The sequence below is a fragment of the Lepus europaeus genome, chromosome 3 (assembly GCF_033115175.1).
Source record: "Lepus europaeus isolate LE1 chromosome 3, mLepTim1.pri, whole genome shotgun sequence".
In the NCBI taxonomy this organism is placed as follows: Eukaryota; Metazoa; Chordata; class Mammalia; order Lagomorpha; family Leporidae; genus Lepus; species Lepus europaeus.
In genome coordinates this window covers 137,410,762-137,437,759 of record NC_084829.1, presented here as the reverse complement: position 1 = coordinate 137,437,759, position 26,998 = coordinate 137,410,762, and the positions used below count along the sequence as shown (strand labels likewise).

General features: G+C 43.2%; 1 protein-coding gene across 1 annotated transcript; it reads left to right on the top strand.

Annotated features, from left to right (window-relative positions):
- The first annotated feature begins 775 nt into the window (after nucleotides 1–775).
- IL20RA (interleukin 20 receptor subunit alpha) lies at nucleotides 776–19,734 on the top strand. The gene is made up of 6 exons (XM_062187273.1): nucleotides 776–893; nucleotides 7,628–7,806; nucleotides 9,031–9,206; nucleotides 9,752–9,896; nucleotides 15,599–15,738; nucleotides 18,955–19,734. The coding sequence occupies exons 1-6, from the start codon at nucleotides 817–819 to the stop codon at nucleotides 19,732–19,734; spliced, it is 1,497 nt and encodes a 498-aa protein (XP_062043257.1). The 5' UTR covers nucleotides 776–816.
- The last annotated feature ends 7,264 nt before the right edge of the window (nucleotides 19,735–26,998 follow it).

Here is a 26,998-nt window from a genome sequence, read left to right as displayed (position 1 = left end):
ATTTCTTTACAGAGGATTTCTATAAAATGGTCCTTTAGGATGCCATTAGGTAAACATGTCAGTATTTAATTAAATAAAGTAAATCTTTCCAATTTAATCTTATTATTGCTTGATTATATACCTTAGTAAAATGGACTTCAATTCTAACTTCCAAAACCCTGGCCTTTTTGGGGCATCTTTCCTAAATGTATTTCCATATCTAATATAGGAAGGCTTCAGTTATCTGCTGGTGCATCATAAGGTACCCCAAAGCTTAGTATTTACAAACAATACTTTTATCATTTCTCACAATTCTGGGGATTGACCTGGGTTCAGCAGGGTGGTTCTTCTGCTGGTCTCATTTAGAGTCTCTCATGCAGCATATGGGGCGGGAATGATTTCTTTCTAGCCCCTTAGTTGGAAGGCTGGGCTCAGCTGAGATACAAGGTCAACTGAGCCTCTCTTTCAGGTCACCTCTCAGCATGATCTTCCAATGGGCATGTTTTACATGGCATTCACAGCTTTCAAAAGAGCAAAAGTGGAAGCTCCCAAGCCTCTTTATGACTCAGTCCTATACTCACTTCTGTCAGATATCTGTAGTTGAAGTGGGCCACAAGGTCATCTCAGGTTCCATTTGGGAGGAAATTCACAGGACATGCATACTAAAAGGCATGGTTCATTGGAGGTATCTCTGGAGATGATCTAGTGCTTATCCTACAGAGATTGTATTTTCCTTGCATTCCACCAAAACTTTAATTTTTCTCTACTCCTTTTTCAGTTCCCTGTGTCTCTGGTGATTTGCCTAAACCTACAGATATCACCTTCTTGTCCATAAACATGAAGAATGTTCTACAGTGGAATCCACCAGAGGGTCTACACGGAGTTGATGTTACTTACACTGTGCAGTATTTCATGTGAGTTGGACACTTCCTTTTTGACTAATTTATAAACACATGATTCAGACTCCTATTTATTGTGCAATATAAACCATCTATGTTATTCCATTAGTGTTTGAAACAGAAAAGCTTTGGATTTTTCATGTTAAGTTTTCTTGGGATGTTTTATTAGATTAAGTTAGAAAATGGTTTCTTCATGTAGAGAAAAGCATTGAGTATTCAGTTAGAAGGAGTTAATTAAGGAGGAAAGAAGCTTGTCATGGCATTATTCTGTGGCTCAGAAAACAAGGCAACTTATTGCTGTAACTTCCAAGCTTACTAGAATTGGAGGTATTGTTAGACTTCATGAAACCAAGTGCCAAATTCTATGAAAATAGCTGTTACTATTAAAACCTGTAATGGATGGGCTTTTTACTTTTCACCTCTCCCTCAAAAATATTAACAAGAAAAAATGCAAAACGGACAACGTCCATCTTCAGAGAACAAAGAAAATAGCCACAATCCCAGATCACAAACTATGAAGCATTCAAGCCCAACATTGTGGAATCTGAAGGTAAACAGCTGCAGAAGCTGAAATCAAACCCAAACCTTCTCAAGTTCCAACAGCAGAAAATGACCCACAAGAGTGTGGCAGTACTAAGAGGTCTACCTAACAGCATAACTGTGTGGGAATCCAAGGATTCCCACCACCAGAAACTGATGAAACATTCCCCATCGAGTCCCAGGTAGGTGCCACAGCATGTCAGAGAAGGATCTGAAACGGAAATCAGGTTCAAGAGACATATGCATGTGGAGGCCAGGTCTCAGCCCAGGGAGAAGCCTGGAGTGAGACACGTGCAGGAGAGGAGGGAGGTGGTGATGGCTGGGAGGCAGCTCAGGAAGGTCATGACCCTGTGGACATTCCATGAGCCACATCAGCCTCCTGCCATCCAAAACGTGAGGACATAGGTGAGGGGTTGTTTTACAGAAACAAGTTTAAAATTATAGAGAACAGTATCTCATTATCTGACCCCTACTCCTGCACCCATCTTCATAACACCCAGCAAAGAGCTGGCCCCATTCAAAGAGTAATAGACCAAAAAGAACTGGTACAGCACCCAAAATATTCTATAAACATGAAAAGCTTGTTATAGCTAACTGATAGCAATGATTGAACAAGAAGTAAAGATTACTTGGAATTGTATGTTATAAATCCAAGCAATAGCTAGGAAAACTTAATAAAAACAGCAGCAAGAAATTTCTTAGTGAAATTCTTGAACTTTAAAAAATGAAATGATGTATGGCCATCTTTGCAAAAGCAGAGCTCAAGCTAGGGGAGAGGAAGGAATTTCTGTCTGGCAGTACTCAACGGAACACAACTCCTAAAAGGAAGAAAGGTGTGACCTAAGCCTCTTGGTAAGGTTGATGAAAAGATATTTTCAAGCAGGTGGAAACTCAGGATATCACTCCCCTGAGACTTTCTCCAGGTTGGGGCAGTGGCCAAGGGAAAGCAATCACTACAGAAGATATCCCACTAACAGAGAGACCATGATGAACCCAAAATATCTTAGTAATGACCCAGTTATGGTAAGACAGGTGGCATGCATTGACTCCACCTGAATGCGGAACTGAAACCAACTAGTGATGGGAAATATGGTTAAAGAATGTTCTTGTAAATGTTTGAGCTTCATATAACAGATCAACAGATGGTGAAGAGCTAAGAGTACACTGATTTTCAAAGTAGGAAGCCATTAAATGGGCTCTAAACTGAAAAATGCAGTCATCTCTAGGTATCCAATGGCGATTCTTCCATATCTCCCCTGGATAGTCAACTCCTTGGTGTTTAAGCTCCTTATGCAAAATGGTGTACTGCCTTCACAGAACCTACCCACATCTTCCTGGATACATGGAATCACCTTTAGATTGCTTAGAATATCTATTGCAAAGTCAAAGCTATTAAAATAATTTCTACACTGTATTGTTTATGGGATAATGACAAGAAAATAAGTCTGTGCATGCTTAGTACAGATGCAATTTTTTTTCCAAGATATTTTCAGTTGGTTGAATCCATAGATGTGGAGAACTGACTGCTTTCTTTATTTTAGTAACTAACTCTCAATAATTTTCATAAACATTTTCTTAATTTAAAAGCTTTTTTATGAACTTAGGCTCTTTATGGTGACAAAGCATTTGAACTTCAGTAATTCCTCTAATTTTACTTTAGCTTCTTTTTACTCTTAAAGTTCAGATTAAATGTACTAATTTTATTAAAACTGTGTGTATGATCTGATCTAAGTTTTGTGTATAAAGCAAACTGACCATTCCTCTGTTTATATGTAAGCAGGACAAGATGTTCAGAGTCGTGGCCACCAGACATTTCAGAGTAAGGGGTTTCAGCATGATTTATTTCTCTCTTGATGATATTTTTCTGAATTTAATTTAAAAACATGGACCATAATGACAAAAGAGGATAAAGTCCCTTTGGCATTTGAGAAAGAAATGTTCCATCCACAAAAACGAGACAGAGTTGTCAGCAGCTGTTCACAATGACCTCATTGATCTAGAACCTCATTCTTGCTTCCAAGGAGCTTCTCAGGAGCTGGTGTCTTAGGAAAGCAGACATCGCTGTGCAGAGAAATGGCTCTGGAGCTTGCCCTTGCCATTGCTTCCATTAGGTGGAGCAAAGAGCTTTTCTGTGAATCAGAATGGGCCTTTAAAAAAAAACACAGGCAGAGTCCTCACTGCTCGGAGATAGGGGATAGTTTAGATTGAGCAACTTATGAAAGAGAGTATTTTTTTTTAACTTTTATTTAATGAATATAAATTTCCGAAGTACAGCTTATGGATTACAATGGCTTTCCCCCCCATAACTTCCCTACCACCTGCAACCCTCCCATCTCCCTCTCCCTCTCCCCTTCCATTCACATCAAGATTCATTTTCAATTATCTTTATATACAGACGATCAATTTAGCATACTGTCGAAAGAGAGTATTTTAAATGATCCTAGCCATGTCAGAGATCTTGCCACCCGTGCTTGTGGAAGCTGGGCAGGACAGAGGGTGACGTGTTTCACTGACACAGGGCTCCGAGCTCCACTCTAGACTCACACCGAGCTCACAGCCAACTGCGGACCTAGTGCATAACCTCGGGCTGGCTACATATTTTACTTTTGTGCTTCCGAGTGGTTTGTTTCCAAGATGAAAGTTTGACAAAAGTGTAACGTATCTACCAAAAAATGTAATATAGGAATTAGAATGCAGCATTAAAAAACAGAAAATTTGACCTCAGAAAAAAAGTGGTTCAAATCTCAGATTTGCCTTTTACTAGTCATGTGAACTTGAATGGATCCCTTGGTTACACTGAGCATCAGTGTCCTCATCTGTAAAATGGGATGAAAATAATGGCAACTACTTCCTAGGGTTATTGGGAAAATTCAGTGAGTTAAAGCACGTAAATCCTAAACACCAATCCCAGCACCTAACACACGCTTGATAAACGTTTCCAGTTATAGAAAGCAGGCAGACTCCTGAGGACCCCACCTGAATATTTGCCAAGTGTAAGAAGCATCATTACCGGACTGTTGAGTGGTACCTGTCCTGTCGTTCACTTTGCTCATGTCCAGTCCTGGACCATTTGTCATTCATTCTGCTCACGTCTATTTTAAGAACCATGTTCTCTTTCATCAGCAGCTGTCATGCGAAGCTTCCCTGCAGAGTAAGGAAGTTTGAGGGGGGAAGGGTTAAACAGGCCATGACAATGTTTTTCAAACCACAAGTCAAGACCTGTTGGTAGGTGATGAAGTCTGTTTTGTGAGACATAACTAGCATTTAATGGTAAGGGATGGAATGGAGTAGTATAGAATGGGAAAAGGGTTTAAGTAATATCTTGTAAAACTTTTCTTTTAAAATGTTAGATAAATGCATATTTTGTGAGTTGGGCAAAGTGCACCATCGTCAGTAAAAGTTTGGTGTAGTGGTTAAGATGCTGCTTGGGACACCCACATCCAAGATCAAAGCACCTGGATTCAAGTCCCGGCACTGCTCTCAGTTAGAGCTTCCCACTGATATGCACCCTGGGAGGCAGCAAGTAATAACTGAAGTATTTGGGTCCCTGCCACCCACATGGGAGACCCAGATGGAGTTTCTAGCTCCTGGCTTTGGCCTGACCCAGCCTTGGCTCTTGTGGGCATTAGAGGAATAGGCCCGTGGATAAAAGAATCTCCCTCTCTCCCCCTCTCTCTCCCTGCCCTATCTCTCCCTCTTCCTCTCTCTCTATCTCTCACTCTCACTATCTCTAATAAACTTGAATTTTTTTAAAAGTCTGGGAGCCCCTCAGCACTAGTGATCACTCGGAAGACCGTCAACACATCTGACTATGTTCCCAAGGTCCTTCAGCAAATTTGGTACTGGAGAAATGGGAGACATTGCTGTCACGATCTGCTGCCACATTCTGGATAGAGAAGACATCCGTAAACGCTGGCATGTCCTCCTCCTCAAGACACACTCATCCCTTGACTTTTGTGAAGCCACCCTTCAGTTCATCCTCTTTAGCTGCTATTTCCAAGTCTACTTTGTATCCAGCCGTTAAATCTTGACTTTCTTAAAGTCTTGTCTTAGACGTTTCTTTGTCTCCGTGGATAATTTCATTCATGTCTATGCCTTCAATGATCTGTTTTATGGCCCTGACTCCCAAATGTCTACCTCCCACTCACACCTCTCTTCTGGGTATCCACATTTGGATAGCTCTTACACACCTCAAGTTCTGCAAGTCAAAACTGAACTCAGTATCTTTCCTTCCTCCGAGCCCTCCCACCCACATTTCCCAAATTTGCTCTTCTTCTGTGTTCCTAATCTAGAAGGTAAATGTTACCACCATTCCACCCACCTGCCCCAGATAGAAAGAGACATGGTCACTGCCCTTATCTCTTACATACTCTCAATCATCATGTCCTTTCCCCTAATATTTCTTGATTTTGTCATAAGCATTCGTTCTGCCAGCATCCTTGTTCAAGCCATGTACATCTTCCACCTGGACCTAGCAGTTTCCTCTCAGCTCTCCAGGATGCCACTCGTCACCTGGTACCCCCAGTACACTCCCATACAACTCTGTCCCTTTCACTGAGTCCTCACATTGCTTAAATTCAGTCTCTCCCACCTCAAAAGTGCTAAAAATATTTCCTCATGCTTATTTTCCTTGGGTGTTGTATTTTTTAATAAAAGAAAGATCATTGTGAACAACCTACTCAATACCATCATCATCATAACCATTATTGAAAAACCAGATTTTGGGCCGGCGCTGCGGCTCACTAGGCTAATCCTCCGCCTTGTGGCGCCAGCACACCAGGTTCTAGTCCCGGTCGGGGCACCGATCCTGTCCCGGTTGCCCCTCTTCCAGGCCAGCTCTCTGCTGTGGCCCGGGAGTGCAGTGGAGGATGCCCAAAGTCCTTGGGCCCTGCACCTGCATGGGAGACCAGGATAAGCACCTGGCTCCTGCCATAGGATCAGCGCGGTGCGCCGGCCGCAAAAGGAAGACCTTTCTCTCTGTCTCTCTCTCACTGTCCACTCTGCCTGTCAAAAAAAAAAAAGAGAGAGAGAGAAAGAAAAAGCAGATTTTGGCCAGTATCACGACTCACTAGGCTAATCCTCCGCCTGCGGCGCTGGTACCCCGGGGTTCTAGTCCCGGTTGGGGCGCCGGATTCTTTCCCAGTCGCTCTTCTTCCAGTCCAGCTCTCTGCTGTGGCCCGGGAGGGCAGTGGAGGATGGCCCAAGTGCTTGGGCCCTGCACCTGCATGGGAGACCAGGAGGAAGCACCTGGCTCCTGGCTTCGGATCGGCCCGGCGCGCTGGCCATAGCGGCCACTTGGGTGGTGAACCAATGGAAGGAAGACCTTTCTCTCTGTCTCTCTCTCTCTCACTGTCTAACTCTGCCTGTCAAAAAAAAAAAAAGCAGATTTTGATATGTATTTATTTTTATTTTTATTTTTTGGACAGGCAGAGTGGACAGTGAGAGAGACAGAGAGAAAGGTCTTCCTTTTCCATTGGTTCACCCCTCAATGGCCGCTACGGCCGGCGCACCGCACTGATCCGAAGCCAGGAGCCGGGTGCTTCTCCTGGTCTCCCATGCAGGTGCAAGGCCCAAGGACCTGGGCCACAGCAGAGAGCTGGACTGGAAGAGGAGCAACCGGGACAGAATCCGGCGTCCCCACCAGGACTAGAACCCGGTGTGCCGGCGCCGCAAGCGGAGGATTAGCCTATTGAGCCGCGGCGCCGGCCTTGATATGTATTTCAATGCAGTGAATTTGCCCCAGAACTCTTGATGCCAACAGATTTTTAAATTTTATGAGAATGTCAAGGTAATTTTGCTTCCGGGGCAGGGGGGAACTACCTTTTCCTAAAACAACTCATCATATTGCCCTCCTATGCATGGGAAACTAAAAACTTACACTGAACAAATTCTAGAAGAATGGATCATAAAAAAATATAAAAATTTTATTATAGCCAAAGAATAAAAATAAAAGACTCTTTCAAACTGTACTATCCACATTATAATCCACAGAAAAGAAAGGTGGTTACAGAAACTCTGACTCATGTCCCTGACAGCTAATGAAAAAATTGCCAGAGGCAAAAGTGGATTCTTTTTTATCTCAATGACAGGCACTTTTGTTTTTCTGAAGAGAAGGTCTCCCATTCACTTTTAAATAATGACTTGTTTTTTCCCTAATTGGGAAGCATGGAGGGCACCGCATTATTAATTCACAGTTTCCTTCTTAGCAGATATGGACAAAAGAAATGGCTGAATAAACCCGAATGCAGAAATATCAATAGAACCTTCTGTGATCTTTCTGCTGAAACCTCCGACTACGAACACCAGTATTATGCCAAAGTGAAGGCCATTTGGGAAACGAATTGCTCCAAATGGGCTGAAACTGGCCGATTTTATCCCTTTTTAGAAAGTAAGTAATCCAGTTGTCTGGTGTCACGGTCCCGGCTCCTGAGACCCCCTGCCTTGCCCCAGCCAAAGGGGCTCAGCTGGTCTCTGTTCTGTGCTGGCAGGTTGAGTGGGCAGGTCAGGGGGCTCCACGCCAAGAGGGGTCTCAGGGACTCAAATCTACAGTAAAAGGTTTGACCAGATGATCTCTAAGATCTTTCCCAGATCCAAAACTGATGCTAAATGTCAAGTATACCAAATTTTGATTTGATTCTCTGTTTAGTGAAGGCGATGTAACTTGAAGAAAATTAAGAAGTTGTTTGTAACATCATCAGTGTATAAACCATTGGTTTATGTCCACAGGATGCTCAGCTGAGGCTCTTTCTGTCATAATTTTGGTAGTGTGCTGATGTAATTCACAGGTGCAGCTCAGATTTAAAGCAACAACTTCCTAGTATTTACTTCGTAATTTTGCCGTCCCCTGGTATAACTCAGCCATGAAGGACCCACTCAGGGCCACCATAATGAACTCTGAAAGTGCCCCGTAGGCCCTGCAGTGGGCACCTGTCCCCAGGTGCTGCCAGATCGGAAGTCAGCAAACTACAGCCTTCAGGCCAAGTGCAGCAAAGAGCGCTGTTTATAACTTGGGACAGTTTAGAAAAATCAAGAAAATATTTTGTGATGTGAAAATTACAAGACAATGGGAGTTCAGTGTCTGTTCACAAACACAGTGTTACTGAATCACGGGCCATGCTCAGTTCTGTACTTGTCCTCTGTGGCTGCTTTCTCACTGCGCCCAGAGTGGAGCAGCAGCAACAGAGACCCAAGGCCTGCTCAGCCTAAGCTATTTACTAACCAGACCTTTAGGATAAAAGTTTGTTGACCTCTGCTCTAGAGCATTCTAATCACATCTCTGATTTTTTCACTTTTCAAATCATGTCAATGCCCTTTCACATGGACTTTTCGAGTCACAGAAATATGATGCTTTTGATTGCATCATCATGAAGTGTGGTTGATTTATGTGGTTAAGAACTCAGGACATACAACCCCTGAACTTGCTGTTTTAACAGTATCTGGGTGTGTCAAGTGATTGCTTCAGGGTCAGGCATAACTTGGGGTCCACCTTGGTACACTCGGAGGCTTCTGTACGAGCTCTTTGGCCTTTGAATGGAGAAGGATCATACTGCGGTTTTCTCCAAGGCGATTCTTACTTCGGAAAGTGCAATCTCCCTCTCTCCTTCCCTTTAAGCACAAATTGGGCCCCCAGGCGTTGCTCTGACTCCTGATGAGAAGTCCATTTCTATTGTCCTGACGGCTCCAGAGAAGTGGAAGAAAAATCCGGAAGACCGTGCTGTGTCCATGCAACAGATATACTCCAACCTGAAGTACAATGTGTCCGTGTACAACACTAAATCCAAAAGAATGGTAAGCCGGGGGTGGACTGGGGCCCCTTCACTCTGGACACCACTTTCTGTAGCTAAGGCTGGAGCCAGCGGCCCTACCGCTGCTTTCCGTTCCCCCATGTGAATCCGGAAGATGTGCTATTCAAGAGATGCCGTGGAAGACACAGCTAAAGCCGATGTGTAGAAAACTGAGATGTGACTGGAGCAGTGTGTGATGCTGCTGTGGGAGGGCAACCCTTCACTTTGATGGAGTGCTTTTACTTGCATAACCTATCAATCCCTCTCCCAGAAGGAAAAGGAAAAAAAAAAAAATGTTAGCAAGAACACAGAACAAAGCTGAATGAGAGAGGCATCCAGGGTTACTCTAGAGATTTGGTCCAGATCCTAGCCATGCGTTGCTGAGCTGAAGGGAAGGGGTATTTTGAAATCATTGCTAAACTGGAAAGCTTGGTGAGACAGTCAAGGATGGAATGGTGTCTCCCTCTTTTATCTCCTTCTGGAGTGAGTTGTCTGGGGTGGTCCCAGAAGTCTTTGGTGCTGACTGCTGTTTGCCATTCCCTGTCCTAGTGGTCCCAGTACGTGACCAACCACACGCTGGTGCTCACCTGGCTGGAGCCGGCCACTCTGTACTGTGTGCACGTGGTGTCCTTCGTGCCGGGGCCGCCTCGCCCTGCTAAGCCTTCCGAGAAGCAGTGCATCAGTACATTGGAAGGTAAGTTCAAAAAAAAAAAAAAAAAAAAAACTCTGCTTGTCTAAGGAAGGAAATCAGATAAAACTAGAAGGCAGGCAGTTTTGACAAGGTTTTGACAAACGCACATCAAAGAGAAACAGGTTAAGACAGAGGCAGAAATATCTATCGTTAGAAATACATTGAACGTTCTAGGACAGAAGACGAACAGGTTGAGGCAAAGGCAGAAAGAAATATCTGTCACCAGCAATGCATGGAACAGCCTGAACTGGGACGTTGAGCCTGGCCAACAGCACAGAGTGTTTTCACCCCTAGGGGAACTCTAAGCACTGGGTTCTAAACCACTGCCAACAATCCTCCCACAGTCTCATAGCTTCCTATCTTACGCAATAACAGTTAAGAATTCTCGCATGTGTCTTGTTTTCTTCTTTAAAGTCAAAATCATGCTGATCAATAGAAGCTCCCAGCTTTCAGAAGCAGCAGACAATTTTTATTACTAGAAAAAAAAAGCATTATCTGAAAATACTTTTAGGGCTGGCGCTGTAGCACAGCAGGTTAAGCCGCAGCCACCCATGTTGGAGTTCTGGTTGGAATCCCAGCAGCTTCACTTCTGATCCACCTCCCTGCAGAGGGTGGCCCAAGTACTTGGGCCCCTGCACCTACATGGGAGACCCGGAAGAAGCTCCTGGCTCCTGGCTTCTGACCAGTCCAACACTGGCCATTGCAACCATATGGGGAGTAAACCAGCAGGTGGAAGACTGATATCTCTCTCTACCTTTCAATTAAATAAATAATTTTTTAAAAAAAAACATAAGATGGAGGGTTCTCAAGCATGTGTTAAAGGAAATGAAAACATCACACAAGTAAAACAGCAAAACAAGGCGGATTGAGGAAATCATTATCATTTTTGGAAAAAATGCTCTGTTTACTAACAGCTTTGTCAGTGCCAGTGGCAGGAGTGAATTGCCAAGGAGAATCATTTATCCAGTTGGCAGGGCTCAGGGAACGGAAGCACAGATTAAATTAAGTTCTTCCTAAGAACCCGATGGAGCCCACTTTCTCACTAGTGTACAAGGAAGAACAAAATCATAGTGCCTTTTCTGATTCTTGAACTTTCCCATGGCATCCCAGCTATTAGATGGCCAGAGACCCATTTCCAGGCACTGCTAGAAGGTTCGGCTTCCTAACACATCAGTAGGACCTCTTTCAGCTTCATTGAAAAAGATTTCTGCTCGCCAGTCTCTAAATACAAACGTGGTTTGTTAAGTTGACTGAATGTGTGCACCATGGTGCACACGAAATGCCTCAGTCACTGTGCTCAGGACTTTTTTTTTAAGATCTTATTTATTTTATTTGAGAGGCAGAGTTATAGACAGAGAGTGGGGAGAGGCAGAGAGAGAGAGAGATCTTTCATCCTCTGGTTCACTCTCCAAATGGCTACAACTGCCAGAGCTAGTCCATATGAAGCCAGCAGCCAGAAGCTTCTTCTGGGTCTCCCACGTGGGTGCAGGGGGCCAAGCACTTTGAGCCATCTTCTACTGATTTCCCAGGCCATAGCAGAGAGCTGCACTGGAAGAAGAGCAGCCAAGACACAATCCAGAACCTATATGGGATGCCAGTGCCACAGGTGGAGAGTTAATCCACTATGCCACAGCACCGGCTCCTTGAGTTCTTTTAATTAGGACAGACTCAGCCCAGGGACAAGCACTGCATCAGAGGGATGAACTGAGCTATAGCCTAGAGTAGGGTTAAGTGGTGTCCAGACACCTGTCACATGCACCTTGCAGCCTTGGCACATTGCTGTGTGGAGCCTGTAACATCCAGGTTAGACAGATGAGCCTGGGATTTGTACTACTGGCTATTGTTGATCACCTCTGCCACTCCAGTCTTTTTAAAAAAAATTATCTATTTATTTACTTGAAAGGCAGTGTGACAGACAGACAAACAGACAGATATTTCATCCACTGGTTCACACCCCAAATGGTTACAAAGGCCAGGCCTGAGCCAGGCCAAAGACAGGAGCCTAGAACTCCATCTGAGCCTCCCATGTGGCAGGGGCCCAAGTACTTGGGCTATCTTCTTATGCTTTCCCAAACACATAAGCAGGGAGCTAAATTAAAAGTGGAGCAGCCAAGCACTCGAACAAGCACTCTAATATGATACGCTGGCATCATAAGCAGTGGCTTAGCCCACTATGCCACTATAACCAGCCCTGCCAGTCTTTTTTTAAATTTTATTTTTATTACTTATTGGAGAGGCAGAGTGACAAGGAGAGAGCAAGCATGCACTCAATCCCTCCCATTCAGTGGTTCACTCCCCAAACGGCCAAAAAAGCTAGGGCTGGGCCATGGCCAAGCCAGGGGTCAGGAACTCAATTCAGGGTTCCCACATGGGTGACAGGAACCCAATTACTTGAGCCATCACCACTATCTCTCAGGGTCTGTGTTAGCAAGAAGCTGGAGTCTGGAATCAGAGCAGGATATTGAACACAGGCACCCAGAGATGGGTTGCCAAGTATCTTAACCTTCATCTTAACCACTAGGCCATGGCCTGTTTCTAGTCTTTAACTGAAATGTTAACCAGATACCGACTGTTGGTTTCTCCCAAGCCCAGGCATCAAGAGCAACCAATATCCATGTAAGTTAGAAGGCACCCACGGCAAGCATACTGATTATATTAGCATGTAAGGGATATGCTAGGACATGTGTCATTTGTGCTAAAGTTGCTCCTTTTTCTACTGCTGTGTAAGTCAGGATTCTCCAGAGAAACAGAATCAATAGGATAGAGAGAGAGAAATATCTTTAGGAGTTAGCTGTCAGGATCGTGGATGCTGGCAAGTCTAAGATCTCTTGGGCAGGCAGTGGAGGCCTACGGAAAACTGATGTTACAGTTCATGTCCAAAGGCAGTTTGCTGGCAGAATGCCCTCTGCTTCAGGGTTATCAGTCTTTGTGTTGATAATTGTGTATATATTTGAAAAGCAGAGTGACACAGAGGAGAGAGAGAGAGAAAGGGAAAAGGAGAGCAAGAGAGTGGTATCTTCCATTGCAGGTTCACTCCCCATATGTCTTCAACAGCCAGAGTTGGGCCAGATTGAAGCCAGGAGCCAGAAACTCCATCCCACTCTCCTATGTGGGTGGAAGAGACTCAAGCATTTGAGTCAACATCCGCTGACTCCCAGGCACATTAGCAGGAAGCTGGATCAGAAGGATTGATCTGGGACTTGAACCAGGCACTCAGATATAGGATGGGAGTGTCCGAGAGGTGGTTTAACCTATTGTACCACAATGCTCCCCTCACCAACCCCTATCACTCTTTTTAAATCAAAGTCTTCAATTGATTGGGTTAGGCCCACTTACATTGTAGAAGGGAATGTACTTTACTGAAAACCTACTGATTAAAAATGTTACTCTTGGGGCCGGTGCTGTGGCGCACTGGGTTAACGCCCTAGCCTGAAGTGCCGGCATCCTATATGGGCACCGGTTCAAAACCCAGCTGCTCCACTTCCAATCCAGCTCTCTGCTATGGTCTGGAAAAATGTTTCTCTAAATACCTAGAATATTATCTGGCCAAATTTCTGGGTACTGTGGCCTAACCATGTTCATATATAAAATTAACCATTCCATGACCGGCGCCACAGTTCAATAGGCTAATCCTCCGCCAGCAGCACTGGCACCCCAGGTTCTAGTCCCAGTCGGGATGCCAGATTCTGTCCTGGTTGCTCCTCTTCCAGTCCAGCTCTCTGCTGTGGCCCAGGAGTGCAGTGGAGGATGGCCCAAGTCCTTGGGCCCTGCACCCACATGGGAGACCAGGAGAAGCACCTGGCTCCTGGCTTCAGATAAGCACAGTGCGCCGGTCACAGTGCGCCAGCCACAGCAGCCATTGGGGGGTGAACCAATGGAAAAGGAAGACCTTTCTCTCTGTCTCTCTCTCTCACTATCCACTCTGCCTGTTTAAACACAATTGCTCACACTGATAGGTCTAAGAGTCAAAGGGATCACACAAACAAGACTAGTGTCTGCTAATACTAACTGATAGAATCAAAAAGGGAGAGAATGATCCAGCATGGGAAGTGGGATACACAGCAGACTCATAGAATGGCAGATGTCCTAAATAGCACTCTGGCCTCAGAATCAGCCCTTAAGACATTTGGATATGGCTGAAGAGCCCATGAGAGTATTTTAGGCATGGAAAGCCAAGACACTCTGGAAAAAAAAAAAAAGAAGAAGACCTAAATGAAAGATCTCTGCAAGTGAGATCCCAATGGAAAGAACGGGGCCATCAAAGAAGGAGGTACCTTTCTCCGAAGGGAGGAGAGAACCTCCACTTTGACTATGACCTTGTCGAAATAAGATTGAAGTCAGCGAACTCAAAAGGCTTGGCAACTCATAACTAGAGCCTAGGGAGATTACTGATGCTATAAACAAGAGTGTCAAATTGTTAAGTCAACAACAGGAGTCACTGTGTACTTACTTCTCATGTGGGATCTGTCCTTAATGTGTTGTCCAATGTGAAGTAATGCTATAACTCGTACTGAAACAGTATGTTACACTTTGTGTTTCTGTGTGGGTGCAAACTGATGAAATCTTTACTTAATATATACTAAATCGATCTTCTGTATATAAAGATAATTGAAAATGAATCTTGATGTGAATGGAATGGGAGAGGGAGCGGGAGATGGGAGGGGTGCGAGTGGGAGGGAAATTATGAGGGGGAAAGCCATTGTAATCCATAAACTGTACTTTGGAAATTTATATTTACTGAATAAAAAATTGAATAAAAATAAAAATAAAATTAGAAATTAATTAATTAATTAAAATAAAATTAACCATTCCAATCTCTATAGGAGTTTACCATATATAAGGGTACTTTAAATATTTTGTGGAAAATGGTTAAAAAATAAGTTTACTTTATTGCAAAAAATTTTTTGAAAGGCACACACAGTGTTTATAATATGCAATTTTCCTGAACTTTTTGAAGACCCTTCATATGCATAGATTTCAACTGTTTTTGCACAAAAATAAACATCTTTCCATTTCATTCTCCATGAACTTTTTTTTTTTTTGGTAAGTTAGTCATGGTGAGCCTCAACTCTATATTCTGGTCAATGATAGGCCAAGGCTTCTTTTCTTAAAACTCTCCCCCAGGCCTTTTCGTTGCTCTGCGACCTTTCACTCATTGTGGGTCTACAGCACAGCTGGACATAGAAGGACTTTGCTGCCATTCTCAGTACTTAGCTGCTCAGCCAGCTCCCCACACACCTCCCTAAACTCTGGTCCTACCCAGAAAATCTGGCCAACCAATACCAGAAAAGATTGAGCCAAACGAGTGACATGGGCAAGTGGAACAGCTTAATAAGGATCAGAGAGTTTTTTGTTTGGTTTGAAACGCTGAGAGTTACCCAGATATCAGATGTACTTACCTTCAAATACATGAGCCAGCATGAACTTTTTAGCAAGACATACAATGTTGAGATATCTGCTGACTTGGATTATCAATGTATCCTTACTATAAAGGTTGGATGTGAGTCCAGATAATATCTTAATTCACATTGTCAGAGTGAGAATTCTGAGGCCCCTGGCAACTTTGAGCGCAGATGTCTCAAGGTATTGATGAGACAACTGGGTTCTTGAATGTAACTGAAGTGTCCAAAGTCTCTTGACATTGCCAAAGCCTTCCCACTCCATATAATCACAACTCTGCAACCCTTTCCTCCTTTTTTCCACAGATCAAACATCAGCACTAAAGGTTAAAATCATCTTCTGGTATGTTTTGCCAATATCTGTGGCCGTGTTTCTCTTTTCTGTGATGGGATATTCCATCTACCGATATATCCACGTTGGCAAAGAGAAACACCCAGCAAATTTGGTGAGTGCCAGAGGATAAAGAAGACTCTAGAACATAGAAGATAGAGAAGACTCTAGAAAAAGATATAACTCCATTTAAGGGCAGAGTGCATTGAAAGCTAAATGGCTGATAAGTTTAAATTACTTCCAGGGATGCATTAGCTCATAAACAGAACCAAAGATAAAAGATTCCTTAGCATTGAAAACATTTTATGCTTTGTGACTGGATTAGACAACATCCTGGTGTACACAAGGTATTTAAGTCATGGTCACTGCTCTTCTGCGGGGTGAGGACTAGTCAGGGACTGGACTTCCAGAATAGTGCATGAAGGGTGAGATGAAAGCAGGCCCTGGGGTGCTGGGGGTACAGGGAGGTCCCAAAACGCTTCATGGGGGATCAGTTGCCATGCTAGAGCCTAGTGGTGAAGGGTGAGTGAGTCAAGGCATTTAATGCTGGCAGAAGAAACAGCAGAGGCGAAGGGAGTGGATGTGTGGGAAACCACATCGCATTGGTAAACCGGAAGTTTCCTGAGGAGGGGCAAGGACAGATGAGACTGGAGGTTGGGTAGGAGGGCCAGGTCGTAGAAGGATTGGCACTATGGCAAGGGCTTGGCTTTATTATGTCAGCACAAAGAAATCCCCAGAGGGTGTTAAGTTGGGAATGTTGTAGTCAATATTGTGGTTTGGATGCAACTGGATATCAGTTCTAGAACAGTGTTAGGGGGAGGAAAACTAGAAACCAGAAAAACAGCTGGGGGCCATGCCTGTGGCCCAAGGGAGAAAAGATGGGGGTCTTAAAGAGGAGAATGGGATTTGGGCCCGAGTTGGACAGGGAATGTCAGAGCCCTTGGGAGGAACAGGGCTGGACCTGAACCTTCACGGCAAGAAGAGGCAAGAAAGAAGACGAAGGAGTAAACCCCACGTTACAGGACCATCTTCCAAGGCTCCTGAAAGGCCAAGCATGAGTGCAACAATAATAATTATTTCTTTGGGAATTATTAAAAGATATGTTCATGTGTATATATGTGTACATGATAGCATACTATTATTTCTGTTGGTTCAGTGTTCAATTTTTTCTATTTATTCACTTGCATTTGTCAGAGTAGGCTTTATTTTATATAAGATTGATTTACTTAGGCAGGGTTACAGAGAGAGAGACAGAGACAGAGAGAGATATTCCATCCACTGGTTCACTCCCCAAATGGTCGCAACGGCGGGAGTTGGGTTAGGCAGAAGCTAGTAGCTTAGAACTCCATCTGGGTCTCCTATGTGGGTAAAGGGGCCGAGCACTTGGGCCATCTTCTGCTTCTTTCCTAGGCACATTAGCAGGGAGCTGGATCAGAAGTAGAGCAGCCAGGACTCAAACCTCATAGGGGATGCAGGCAACAGCTTAACCTGCTGTGACACTATACCAGACCCCAGAATAAGCTTCTTATGGCACAGGGAGACCTTTCCTGGGAGGAAAATTCACAGAATTCATGATGTGTTTTTTCTTTGAAATAAAAATTTTGTTTAAAAATGAGGCTAAAGATTGTTTTTTGGGGGTGGGTGTTATGGCACAGCGGGTTAATCCGCCTCCTTCAGTACCAACATCTCATATAAACGAGGGTTTGAGTCCCAGTTGCTCCTCTTCCAATTCAGCTCCCTGCTAATGCACCTGGGAAATCAGTGGAAGATGCTGTACTTGAGCCCCTACCATCTATACAAGAGACCAGGGGCATTCCTGGCTCCTGGCTTTAGCCTGGTCCAAAGCTGGCTGTTGTGGCCATTTGGGGAGTGAATCAGAGGATGGAAGATACCTCTCTCTCTCTCTCTCTTTCTCTTTCTTTCCCCTCCCCACCCACCCCTACAACTCTGCTTTTCAAATAGATACATAAATCTTTTTTTAAAGTATTCTATTTTATAATGTTAAGTGAAATTCCATCTTAGGATGACAATGAGAACTGTAAAATAAGTCCTTATTGACAGTCTCTTAAAACACAGTCCATGTACACCCACTAATATTCTATTTATTGTTACTTTTTAAAATAAATATATATTTCAATTTTTATTTAGTTATTTTCATTTTATTTGAGAGACAGAGAGAAATTTTCTATCTGCTGTTTCAGTCCCCAAATGCCTGCAACAGCCAGTGCTGGGCCAGGCCAAAGCCAGGAGCTTAGAACATAAACTAGGTCTCCCACCTGGGTGGCAGGAACCCAAACTTAAGCCATCACCTGCTGCCTCCCAGGAAACACATTAGCAGGAAGCTGAATGGGAAGTGGAAGAGCTGGAACCAGAAGCAGACACTCTGATATGGGATGGAGGTGTCCCAGGCTGCAACTTAACCACTGCACCAAATGTCTGCCTCTCCCCTCCCCGGCAAGGAATATTTCACTCTCAAATGAGCACCCCTGACATGATTTAGAGTTTATCTGTCATAAGCCAACAGGTGTTTTGCCCTTTCTGGCTTTATTTAGTGTAATTAAGATGGTGCACAGGGGAAGTAAGAAGAACCACCACTCTTGTTCCTACTCCCTCTCGACATCCAGTTTTCATACCCATCAACCACATTTCATGTCTACAGTACAGGGACTTCAAAAGTTCATGGAAAATGAAATTAAAAATAGGTTTACTCGGGTGCAAAAAATTTTGAAATCCATGTACACAGGGGGATCTTCAAAAAGTTCAGAAAAACTGCACATTATGAAAAAATGATGCATAGATTTCAAAATTTTTGCACCAAAATCAGCTTATCTTTTAATTCCACATTTCCACAAACTTTTTTCAAATAGCCTCACATTCCAACAAAAGGCTAGTAGCTCACATAACCCCAGCTGATTAACAAGGACACAGTACATTTGCTATAAATCACAAGGCAATTTTGCAAACTCTGTCTTAGCCTTTGCTTTCCTTCCTGTGACACATTCTGATTTTTACAGAATTAAAAAGTTTCAAGAAATTAAGCAAATCACCTGTAATTCTTCAGCCAAGTCAGAGGAGCCGGCAGCCACACACAAAGCCTGGGACTGGGTAAAGGCGCCCCAGTGATCCACGCTGTAATCCATAGGCATATTGGCGTCTCTTGTCTCCCAATGAGTAGGGGTTTCTGTCTCTTCCAAACATTTCTCTCATTTCCATGAACTTGAAAGAGCAAGTCTGTAAAGCTATCTGGTGACACTAGAAATTCCACTTAACATCCATTTTTAATGTCTGTCTAAAGTGAAAAAGCAAAAATCATTGCCTTCTCTCTTTATAGATTTTGATCTATGGAAATGAAGTTGACAAAATATTCTTTGTGCCTCCTGAAAAAATCATGATTAATTTTATCACCCTCAACATTCTGGATGATTCTAAAACTCCCCAGAAGGATATGAGTTTCCTGGAAGAAGGTAGGGATGGATTCAGCCTTAAGGATTCAGATCCCAGCTGGGAGCTGGCGTCCCAGCAGGAGGACTTGGAGGTGAAACACTTCGGGTATGCATCACACGTGGTGGAAATTTTCTGTGACTCTGGGGAAAGCCCCAGAAGCCCTTCCCTAATCCAGCAAGAGTCACTGAGCAGAACGATACCCAGAGACCAAACTGTCATGGAAGATGAATATGATATAAAAAACAACATTTGGTGGGAACACAGAGATCAGAAGGAGGCAGCCATACAAGGAATGTCACTTACGCAACAGGTAGCTCTGGCAAACTTGGGTCCACAAACATTACTGCATCCGTATACCCCTCAGCTTAGAGACTTGGAGCACCTGGCACAGGGGCAAAGAGACTCAGAAGAGGGGCCGGAGGAGGAGCCATCGATGACAGTGGTGGATTGGGACCCTCGGACTGGCCGGCTGTGTATACCTTCCTTACCTAGCTTTGACCAGGAGCCCAAAGGCTGTGAGCATTCCAAGTGTGATGAACCCATGGAGGAAAGCCTGCTCTCCAGGCTCTTTGAAAAGCAGGCGGCCGACAAGACACCCGAAGAAGAGGAAGTCTATCTCATGCAGTTTATGGAGGAATGGGGATTATATGTACAAATGGAAATCTAACCCAAGAGCTCCCTTTCCCCCATCCTCTACTGAGCCAAGGCATGGGAGTGCAAGCAAATTCATGGCCCAGCAATAAAGTGCCTGGGATAAGAGCATTTTGTCGGATGTGTCACTTCCACGAGGACTTGTTTCTGCTCTCGGTTCTCCAGTCCTTGTTTTGTCCTGCCTCTTGTGAGCAATTGGCTCACGCATGCAAGTCTCATGCTGAAGGCCCATGGAGTGCTGCTGCTTCGGACATCATCAGCACTCAACAAATGCTTTCCAGACTGGCTGCAGGGTTGATCCAAGTGGATGTTCTGTGGTCCCTTTGTTTATTAGTTTCTAACAAGCACACTTCTGCAGTTGGTTTCTAAGTATTTATCATATGTATTTAGTGCTATAAGAATTTCATAAAGATCAATCATTTTATAAATACCACTAAGTCGAGGGTAAGGACCACTGACTGCTATGCAATCATAGATAATCCACGTTTAGGGTGAATAAGCCAGGCACACACCTTCACGAGATAGCATGCTATGGGCTACCGTAGGAGGCTGTATTTAATTCTTCATGAGTAGTTCTGGCATATAAACATAAATTATTGTTCTTGTGTAGTAAGAGAAAGAGTCCTCTCCATAATTTAGTGGGGGCTTTTTGTTGTCCTTAATAAGAGAAGAATTCTGTGATGTTCTAAATTTAATCATAGCCCAGAGGTTGGAAGAGAGGCAAGATGGAGGAGGTTAGTCCATTGACAGGGGCTAACATGGTGGCAGCAGCATGAGCATTGGTTCGAGTCTCGGCTGCTCCACTTCTGACCAGCACCCCACTAATATGCCTGGGAAAGCAGCAGAAGGTGGCCCTCAAGTGCCTGGGTCTCTACTTGGGGAGACCTGGATGGAGTTCCAGGTTCTTAGCTTTGGCCTGTCCCAGCCCCAGCTGTTGCAGCCATTTGGGTAACAAACCAGCAGGTGAAAGATCTCTCTCAGTGTTTCTCTCTCTTTGTACTTCCGTCTTTCAAATGAGTAAGTAAATCTTAAAAAAAAAAAAAAAAAAAAAAACACAGTTAATAGCTACAACTAAAAGCAACAAAAGACTGTTTCGCATTATTAATGTAGGTTAAAACTTTAACTCAAATCCTATCAGGAGCCCCTAGTGCCGCTGCATGCTGCTTACATTCCAAACAACCCAAGAGCAACAAGTTCTTGTGGACTGTCCTCCTACCCCCAGACGTCCCCTGCTTTCTGCAACCCTGCCCTCTTACCGGTAGCAATGTGAGTTCAACGTAAACAGCTCATGGTTTCCTGCCCAAATTTTTTGTTCGAGAAATGTTCTTAGCTCTAGGTCCAATGGGCATTTTTGTAACTGCTGGTTAGCCTTGCTGCTGGTAGTTGTGGGAGCTTGTCGCAGGACCTGTTTCTCTTCTGGCTAGCATCTGTTAAGTTACAATAAATTCTTTTATTTCAGAGATCCTTTGGTTTGAAGAGTTTTGGTTTAACATGGGTCCAGACTAACCCGAAAGAAAATGTCACATTTTATGATCAATATTACATTTATTTCTGGAAATGTGTTGTTAGAAAGACATTCTCATGGTCTATAAACAAGAAAGTGTTGAGCAATGGAAGCACTGCATTACTATTATAATATTAAATATTCCACTAGAATGGGCTATGCCTCAGAGAGTCTAGAATATGTATACTATCTGTGCACATAATATGGTTTTCTTTTATTTTAATTAAAAGATAAAAATTATACATCGTATGGGGTATCACGTGATGTTTGTATAATGTCCACTCAGAGCAAACAGATCTATCTCCTCAAACATTTAACATTTCTTTTTGGTGAAAACATTCAAAATCCTTTCTTCTTGTTTTTTTTTTGTTTGTTTGTTTTTGTTTTTTTTGAGAAATATATAGTATCAGCATCTGTATAATCCTACTTTGCAATAGAACACTAGAACATCTTTTTTTTTTTTTTTTTTGACAGGCAAAGTTAGACAGTGAGAGAGAGAGACAGAGAGAAAGGTCTTCCCTCCGTTGGTTCACCCCCCAAATGTCTGCTAAGGCCGGAGCTACGCCGATCCAAAGCCAGGAGCCAGGTGCTCCTTCCTGGTCTCCAATGTGGGTGCAGTGGTCCAAGCACCTGGTCCATCCTCCACTGCCTTCCCGGGCCACAGCAGAGGGCTGGACTGGAAGAGGAGCAACCAGGACTAGAACCCGGCACCCATATGGGATGCTGGCAATGCAGGTGGAGGATCAACCAAGTGAGCCACGGCGCTGGCCCCAAGAACGTCTTGTTCTTATCTAACTGTAACTTAGTACCCTTTAACCTTTCTCCATCCTATCCTATCCCCTTTTAGCCCTAGCCTCTGATAAACACCATCATGCTCTCAACTTCTATAAGATTTTTTTTTTTTTTTGTATTCCACATGTGAGGGAGATCATGCAGTACTTGTATTCCTGTGCCTGACTTATTTCGGTTAACATAATGACCTCCAGTTCTACCCTTGTTATTGACTATGACAAGATTTCATCTTTTCCTATGGCTGAGCTGTATTCCATTGTGTATATGTACCACATGTTCTTTCTCCATTCATCAGAGGATGAACACTTAGGTTGTCTATTGTGAACAGTGCTGCAATAAACATTTGAGGGCAGATGTCTCTTCAATAGACTGATTCATTTCCCTTGGGTATATACGCAGTAATGGGATTGCTGGCTCATTTGGTAGTTCTCTTTGTGGTTTTTTTGAGGAACCTCCATACTAGTTTCCACAATGGCTGCGTTATTTTACATTCCCACCAACAGTGTGTATAGAGATTCCTTTTTCTTCCACACCCTCACCAACACTTGTAACCTTTGTCCATTTGATAAGAGCCAGTCTAACTAAAGTGAAGTAATATCTCACTATGATTTTGATTTGCATTTCCCTGATGACTAGTGATATCGAGAAGTTTTTTCGTGTACCTCATTTGTAGATCTTCTTTTGGGAATTGCCTTTTCAAATCTTCTGCCCATTTTCTAATTGGATTATTGGATTTTTTGCTACTAAGTTGTTTGAGTTCCTTATATTTTCTGGCTATTAACTTTTTGCCAGATTATAACTTGCAAATATTTTCTCCCATTCTGTAGTTATCTCTTCATTTCACATTAACTTGCTATAACCAAAGAATGGATGTGGTAACCACAAAGCAAAAATCTATAGTAGACTTACCAAAAATAATAAACAAGGAATCAAAACACACTATTATAGAAAAATCATTTAACTACAAAGGAAGATTGTAAGAGAGGGAGAAAGGAACTACAGTAAGAATAGAAAAGAAGTATTAAAATGACTAAGTACTAAGAGCTAAGTCCTTACCTATCAATAATTAACCTTAAATGTAAGTGGATTAGATTCTCCACCAAAACCAAAGACACAACAACAAAAAAAAATAAAGCTACCAACCAATATCTGTGACTAACATAGATGCAAAAGTCTTCAACAAAATACTAGCAATAGGAATCCAAAAACACATCAGAGGATTATGCACCATGATCAAATGGATTCATCCAAGGGATAGGAGGATGGTTCAGCATATGCAAATTACCACATAATATCAAAATCAATAAATAAACATGGGTGATACAATAGAAATAAGTTAAATCAATATGTAAGAAAGAATATTAAAATTTGACATGGTCTATTGTGATAACTAAAGTATACTGTAAAGCAAAACCTTTCTAGTGAAATTCCAGTAACTATTCTCATCTTCACCTTTACCATTTGTTTAAAAAATAAATTTTACAGTCACACTAAATTAAAATATGACAGAATCTGTTAAGTTGAAACATACAAAGGCAAGCATTTGGCCTAGTGGTTAAGACCCAGGCTAAGACTCTCATGTCCTATATCAGAGTAATGGGTTTGATGCCCAACTCCAGCTCCTGACTCCAACTTCCTGCAAATGAGACCCTGGGAGGCAACAGTGACAGCTCAATTAATTGGGTTCCTGGATTACTTAATAGGAGACCTGGGTTGAATTTCCCGTTTCCAGCTTCAGCCTAACCCAGTCCCAGCTGTTGTGGCATTAGAGAAATGAACCAGTCAATAGGAGCCCCCCCACACACACACTGTCTCTCTACCTCTCAAATAAATAATTTTAAAAACATAAAACGGTTGATATTTGGCTATTTTTGATCTGTAGAAACAGCAAAGTCATGTAGTATATCTTAAAACGTATTTGTTTGAATCATGAACTGATCATCCGCTGATGCTCTTTCAGAACAGCAGAGCCAAGCCCCATTTCCTGATGCAGATTTTTGGCACAGGCAAACAACGCTGGTAGAAGAGATGAATTCTGGAGTCATGGTCTTTTACGAGGTCTGCAAATGCAAATAGTTTCTGATCTAATGGTTTAATTTAGAGCATAATTATATTAATCAGAGTGTCCTGTTCTCAAATTTTATAGAAAATGATTCAGCCAGTTTTGAAGAGCAAATGTGTAACATTGATTAACAAAGTCCAGACGTGGGAAAGAATGAGTCGTTATCAAGAGCAAGAGAAAAATAACGTGATGGATAACAGTGTGGCTTATTAATTTCACTTAGAAAATATTTATTGAGCACCTATGAGGCCTTTCAGCGTCCTCATCTGGGAAACAGAAATAGCTTTCTCAGTGCTGGCCTGGGGATTCCAAGCCTAGGGGGGCCTGCAGAAGACGTTTAGCATGCTGTGTGGCACGGCAGGAGTGTCGCAAGCACCTGTGCTGACGTCACGGACTCCCGGGGCACCTACCGTCGATTCAAAGGCAGACTTTGCAGGACTCAGCTTGCTCAGTTGAGAGAACAGTCACCCGCTGCCCACTCTGTTCCTTCCGACTGAAATTCCTCGGCACTTGAGGGATTTGTGAAAGGGACTCTGAGTTGCTTTTACATCACTTGTCACTCTCAGCTCGTCAGAAGTTCTAGCATTTCTCTTTGCTGCTGCAGATCTTGGCAATAATCAGGCAGTGGAGGGAAGGTCACATCATCCTGGATGTGGTGTATGGGAGGAGCCTGCTTCCCGACACTTCTGTGGCCAGGGCCCCACCAGCTCCAGGAAGTTGTCCTCTGGGTCCCATCAGATTCCATCCCTAGCCTGAGGTTCAAGTGGAGCTGGGTTTTAAATTGATAGGTAACTTTTCTTCATGAAAACATCTATTAGTGCCTCTGACTCCCCGCCCCAAAAGTCATGAGCAACAGGTGGACAAAAAGTCTACTGTGAAGAGAATGAAACCTAGTGCTACATTTTGCAGTGGGAATGCAAGGTCCTTGTCCCTGTGGCCTGCACACATGTGGAAAAGCTCTGGTGCCCCAGGGATGAGTTCCACTTGAGGAAGATCAGTGCAGAGAAAAACTCGTACAACCCACAACACAAGTCTGCCCAGCCTGGTGAACTAATGAGAACATTAGACAGAGGGTTGTATCATCCTGGATGGGTGCTCTTGGTTCATAAATCAAATCGGTTCTGGCCCACGCCTCACCACCTCCACATCTTACAGATGAATTTTCACTAAATTGTCTTAAGTGAGCTGTTTTTCTTTATTTCTTTTTTGGGTCCCCATATTATATCTTCCATAAATCTTCTATCTACAATTTTCCCCTAAAGGCTTTGCTCAAAAACATGTGCCTATAATTTTTTTAATGATTGATGCTATGGCTTTGGGTATTAGTTTTATTTTTATGGCAGTTTTTATTTTTATATGCACATAAATTAAAATGTGCATATTCATGGTAGAATAACTAGAAATAAATGATGGAAAGAAGACAAATTATTTCTAACACTCCCACTCAGATATAACCACTGAACATTCATTAAGGTAGAGAAATGACTCTCAGTGAGAGGCAACTTTGTCCTCCATGAGACTCTTGGCAATGTCTGCAGACATGCAGACATTTTTTGATTGTCACAGTTCAAGGGGAGAGGCCAGGAGTATTACTCACCTCCCTGTGGTGCACAGGGCGGCCCCCCATCACAAAGAGCTATCCAGCATCAGTGCCTGGGCTGAGAAACTCTGATGTAGAACTTTCCAGGCACATGCTGTGTGCATAAATGCATACAGCTGTAACTCTGTATCTGTGGGTTCTGTATCTCTGTGCATTCCACCACAAATTGAAAATATTTTTTAAAAATTACATGCCAGGGTTGGTGCTGTGGCACCACCTGCAGTGCCAGCATTCCTTATGGGCGCTGGTTTGAGTCCCAGCTGCTCCTCTTCCTATCCAGCACTCTGCTATGGCCTGGGAAGCAGTAGAAGATGGCCCAAGTCCTTGGACCCTTGCACCCACTTGGGAGACCTGGAAGAAGCTCCTGGCTCCTGGCTTTGGATCAGCGCAGCTCCTGCCATTGTGGCCACCTGGGAGTGAACCAACAGTTGAAGACCTCTCTCTCTCTCTCTCTCTCTCTCTGCCTCTCTGTAACTCTGCCTTTTGAATAAAATAAATAAATCTTTAAAAAGCATTACATCCATACTGAATACATACAACCTTCTTTGCTGATCATTATTCCCTAAACAATATACTGTAACAAGTATTTGCATAATACTTACATTGTGTGATGTGGCATAACTAATCTAGAGATGGTTTAAAGTGAACAAGTGCTGGAGAACGTGTGGAGGAAGCATGCAAATTATATACAAAGGACTTGAGCATTGCAGATTTGGGCATCAAGTGGATGTCCAGAATCAATTCCCCATGAATACCAAGGAATGAATGTATTTTTCCCAAAATGAGGGGTCACAGTGAACTCTTGTATAACTTTCTCTTTTCACTCAAAAACATGTAACTATCTCATTCTCTTTATACTTAGATTAACTTTCTAGTGCACCAATCTAATTCAAACTAGAACCTTCGAAATGGCAGATTTTAGGAATGATTTTTTTTCTAAGCATAATGCTTTTAAGATTTGTTTAGTCGAACAGCAGTTAGAGCGAGCAAGAACAAAATACTGCGAGTCCTCTAAAAGCTCTCAGAAAGTTGTCTTCTGAAATCGCTGCCTCTCCCACGTGACCGTTTATTGTCACCGCGGATTCCCTGTGCTGAGCTCCGCTATTCTTACAGATGCACCGCTCTCAGTGGCAGGTGCTTGAAGGCAACCTTGGCAGTGCGGCCGTTCTATTCGCCCTCTCAAAGGACTGGTGCTTCTCTGCCTGTGGCGGCTACAAGATTATTGTCCTAGTTTGTTCGGTTTGAACTTTAGCAAATTGCACAGGCGGTTCTCCTTTCTGATTTTCATGCCAGTAAGACACCAGGTTGAGGGTCTTCCAGCA

Bases quoted from the DNA above. Each gene is read 5' to 3' on its own strand.
- IL20RA (XM_062187273.1), top strand. From the start codon at position 817: ATGAAGAATGTTCTACAGTGGAATCCACCAGAGGGTCTACACGGAGTT. The intron at 894-7,627 runs GTGAGTTGGACA...CCTTCTTAGCAG, and splicing joins TACACTGTGCAGTATTTCAT to ATATGGACAAAAGAAATGGC. The intron at 7,807-9,030 runs GTAAGTAATCCA...CTTCCCTTTAAG, and splicing joins ATTTTATCCCTTTTTAGAAA to CACAAATTGGGCCCCCAGGC.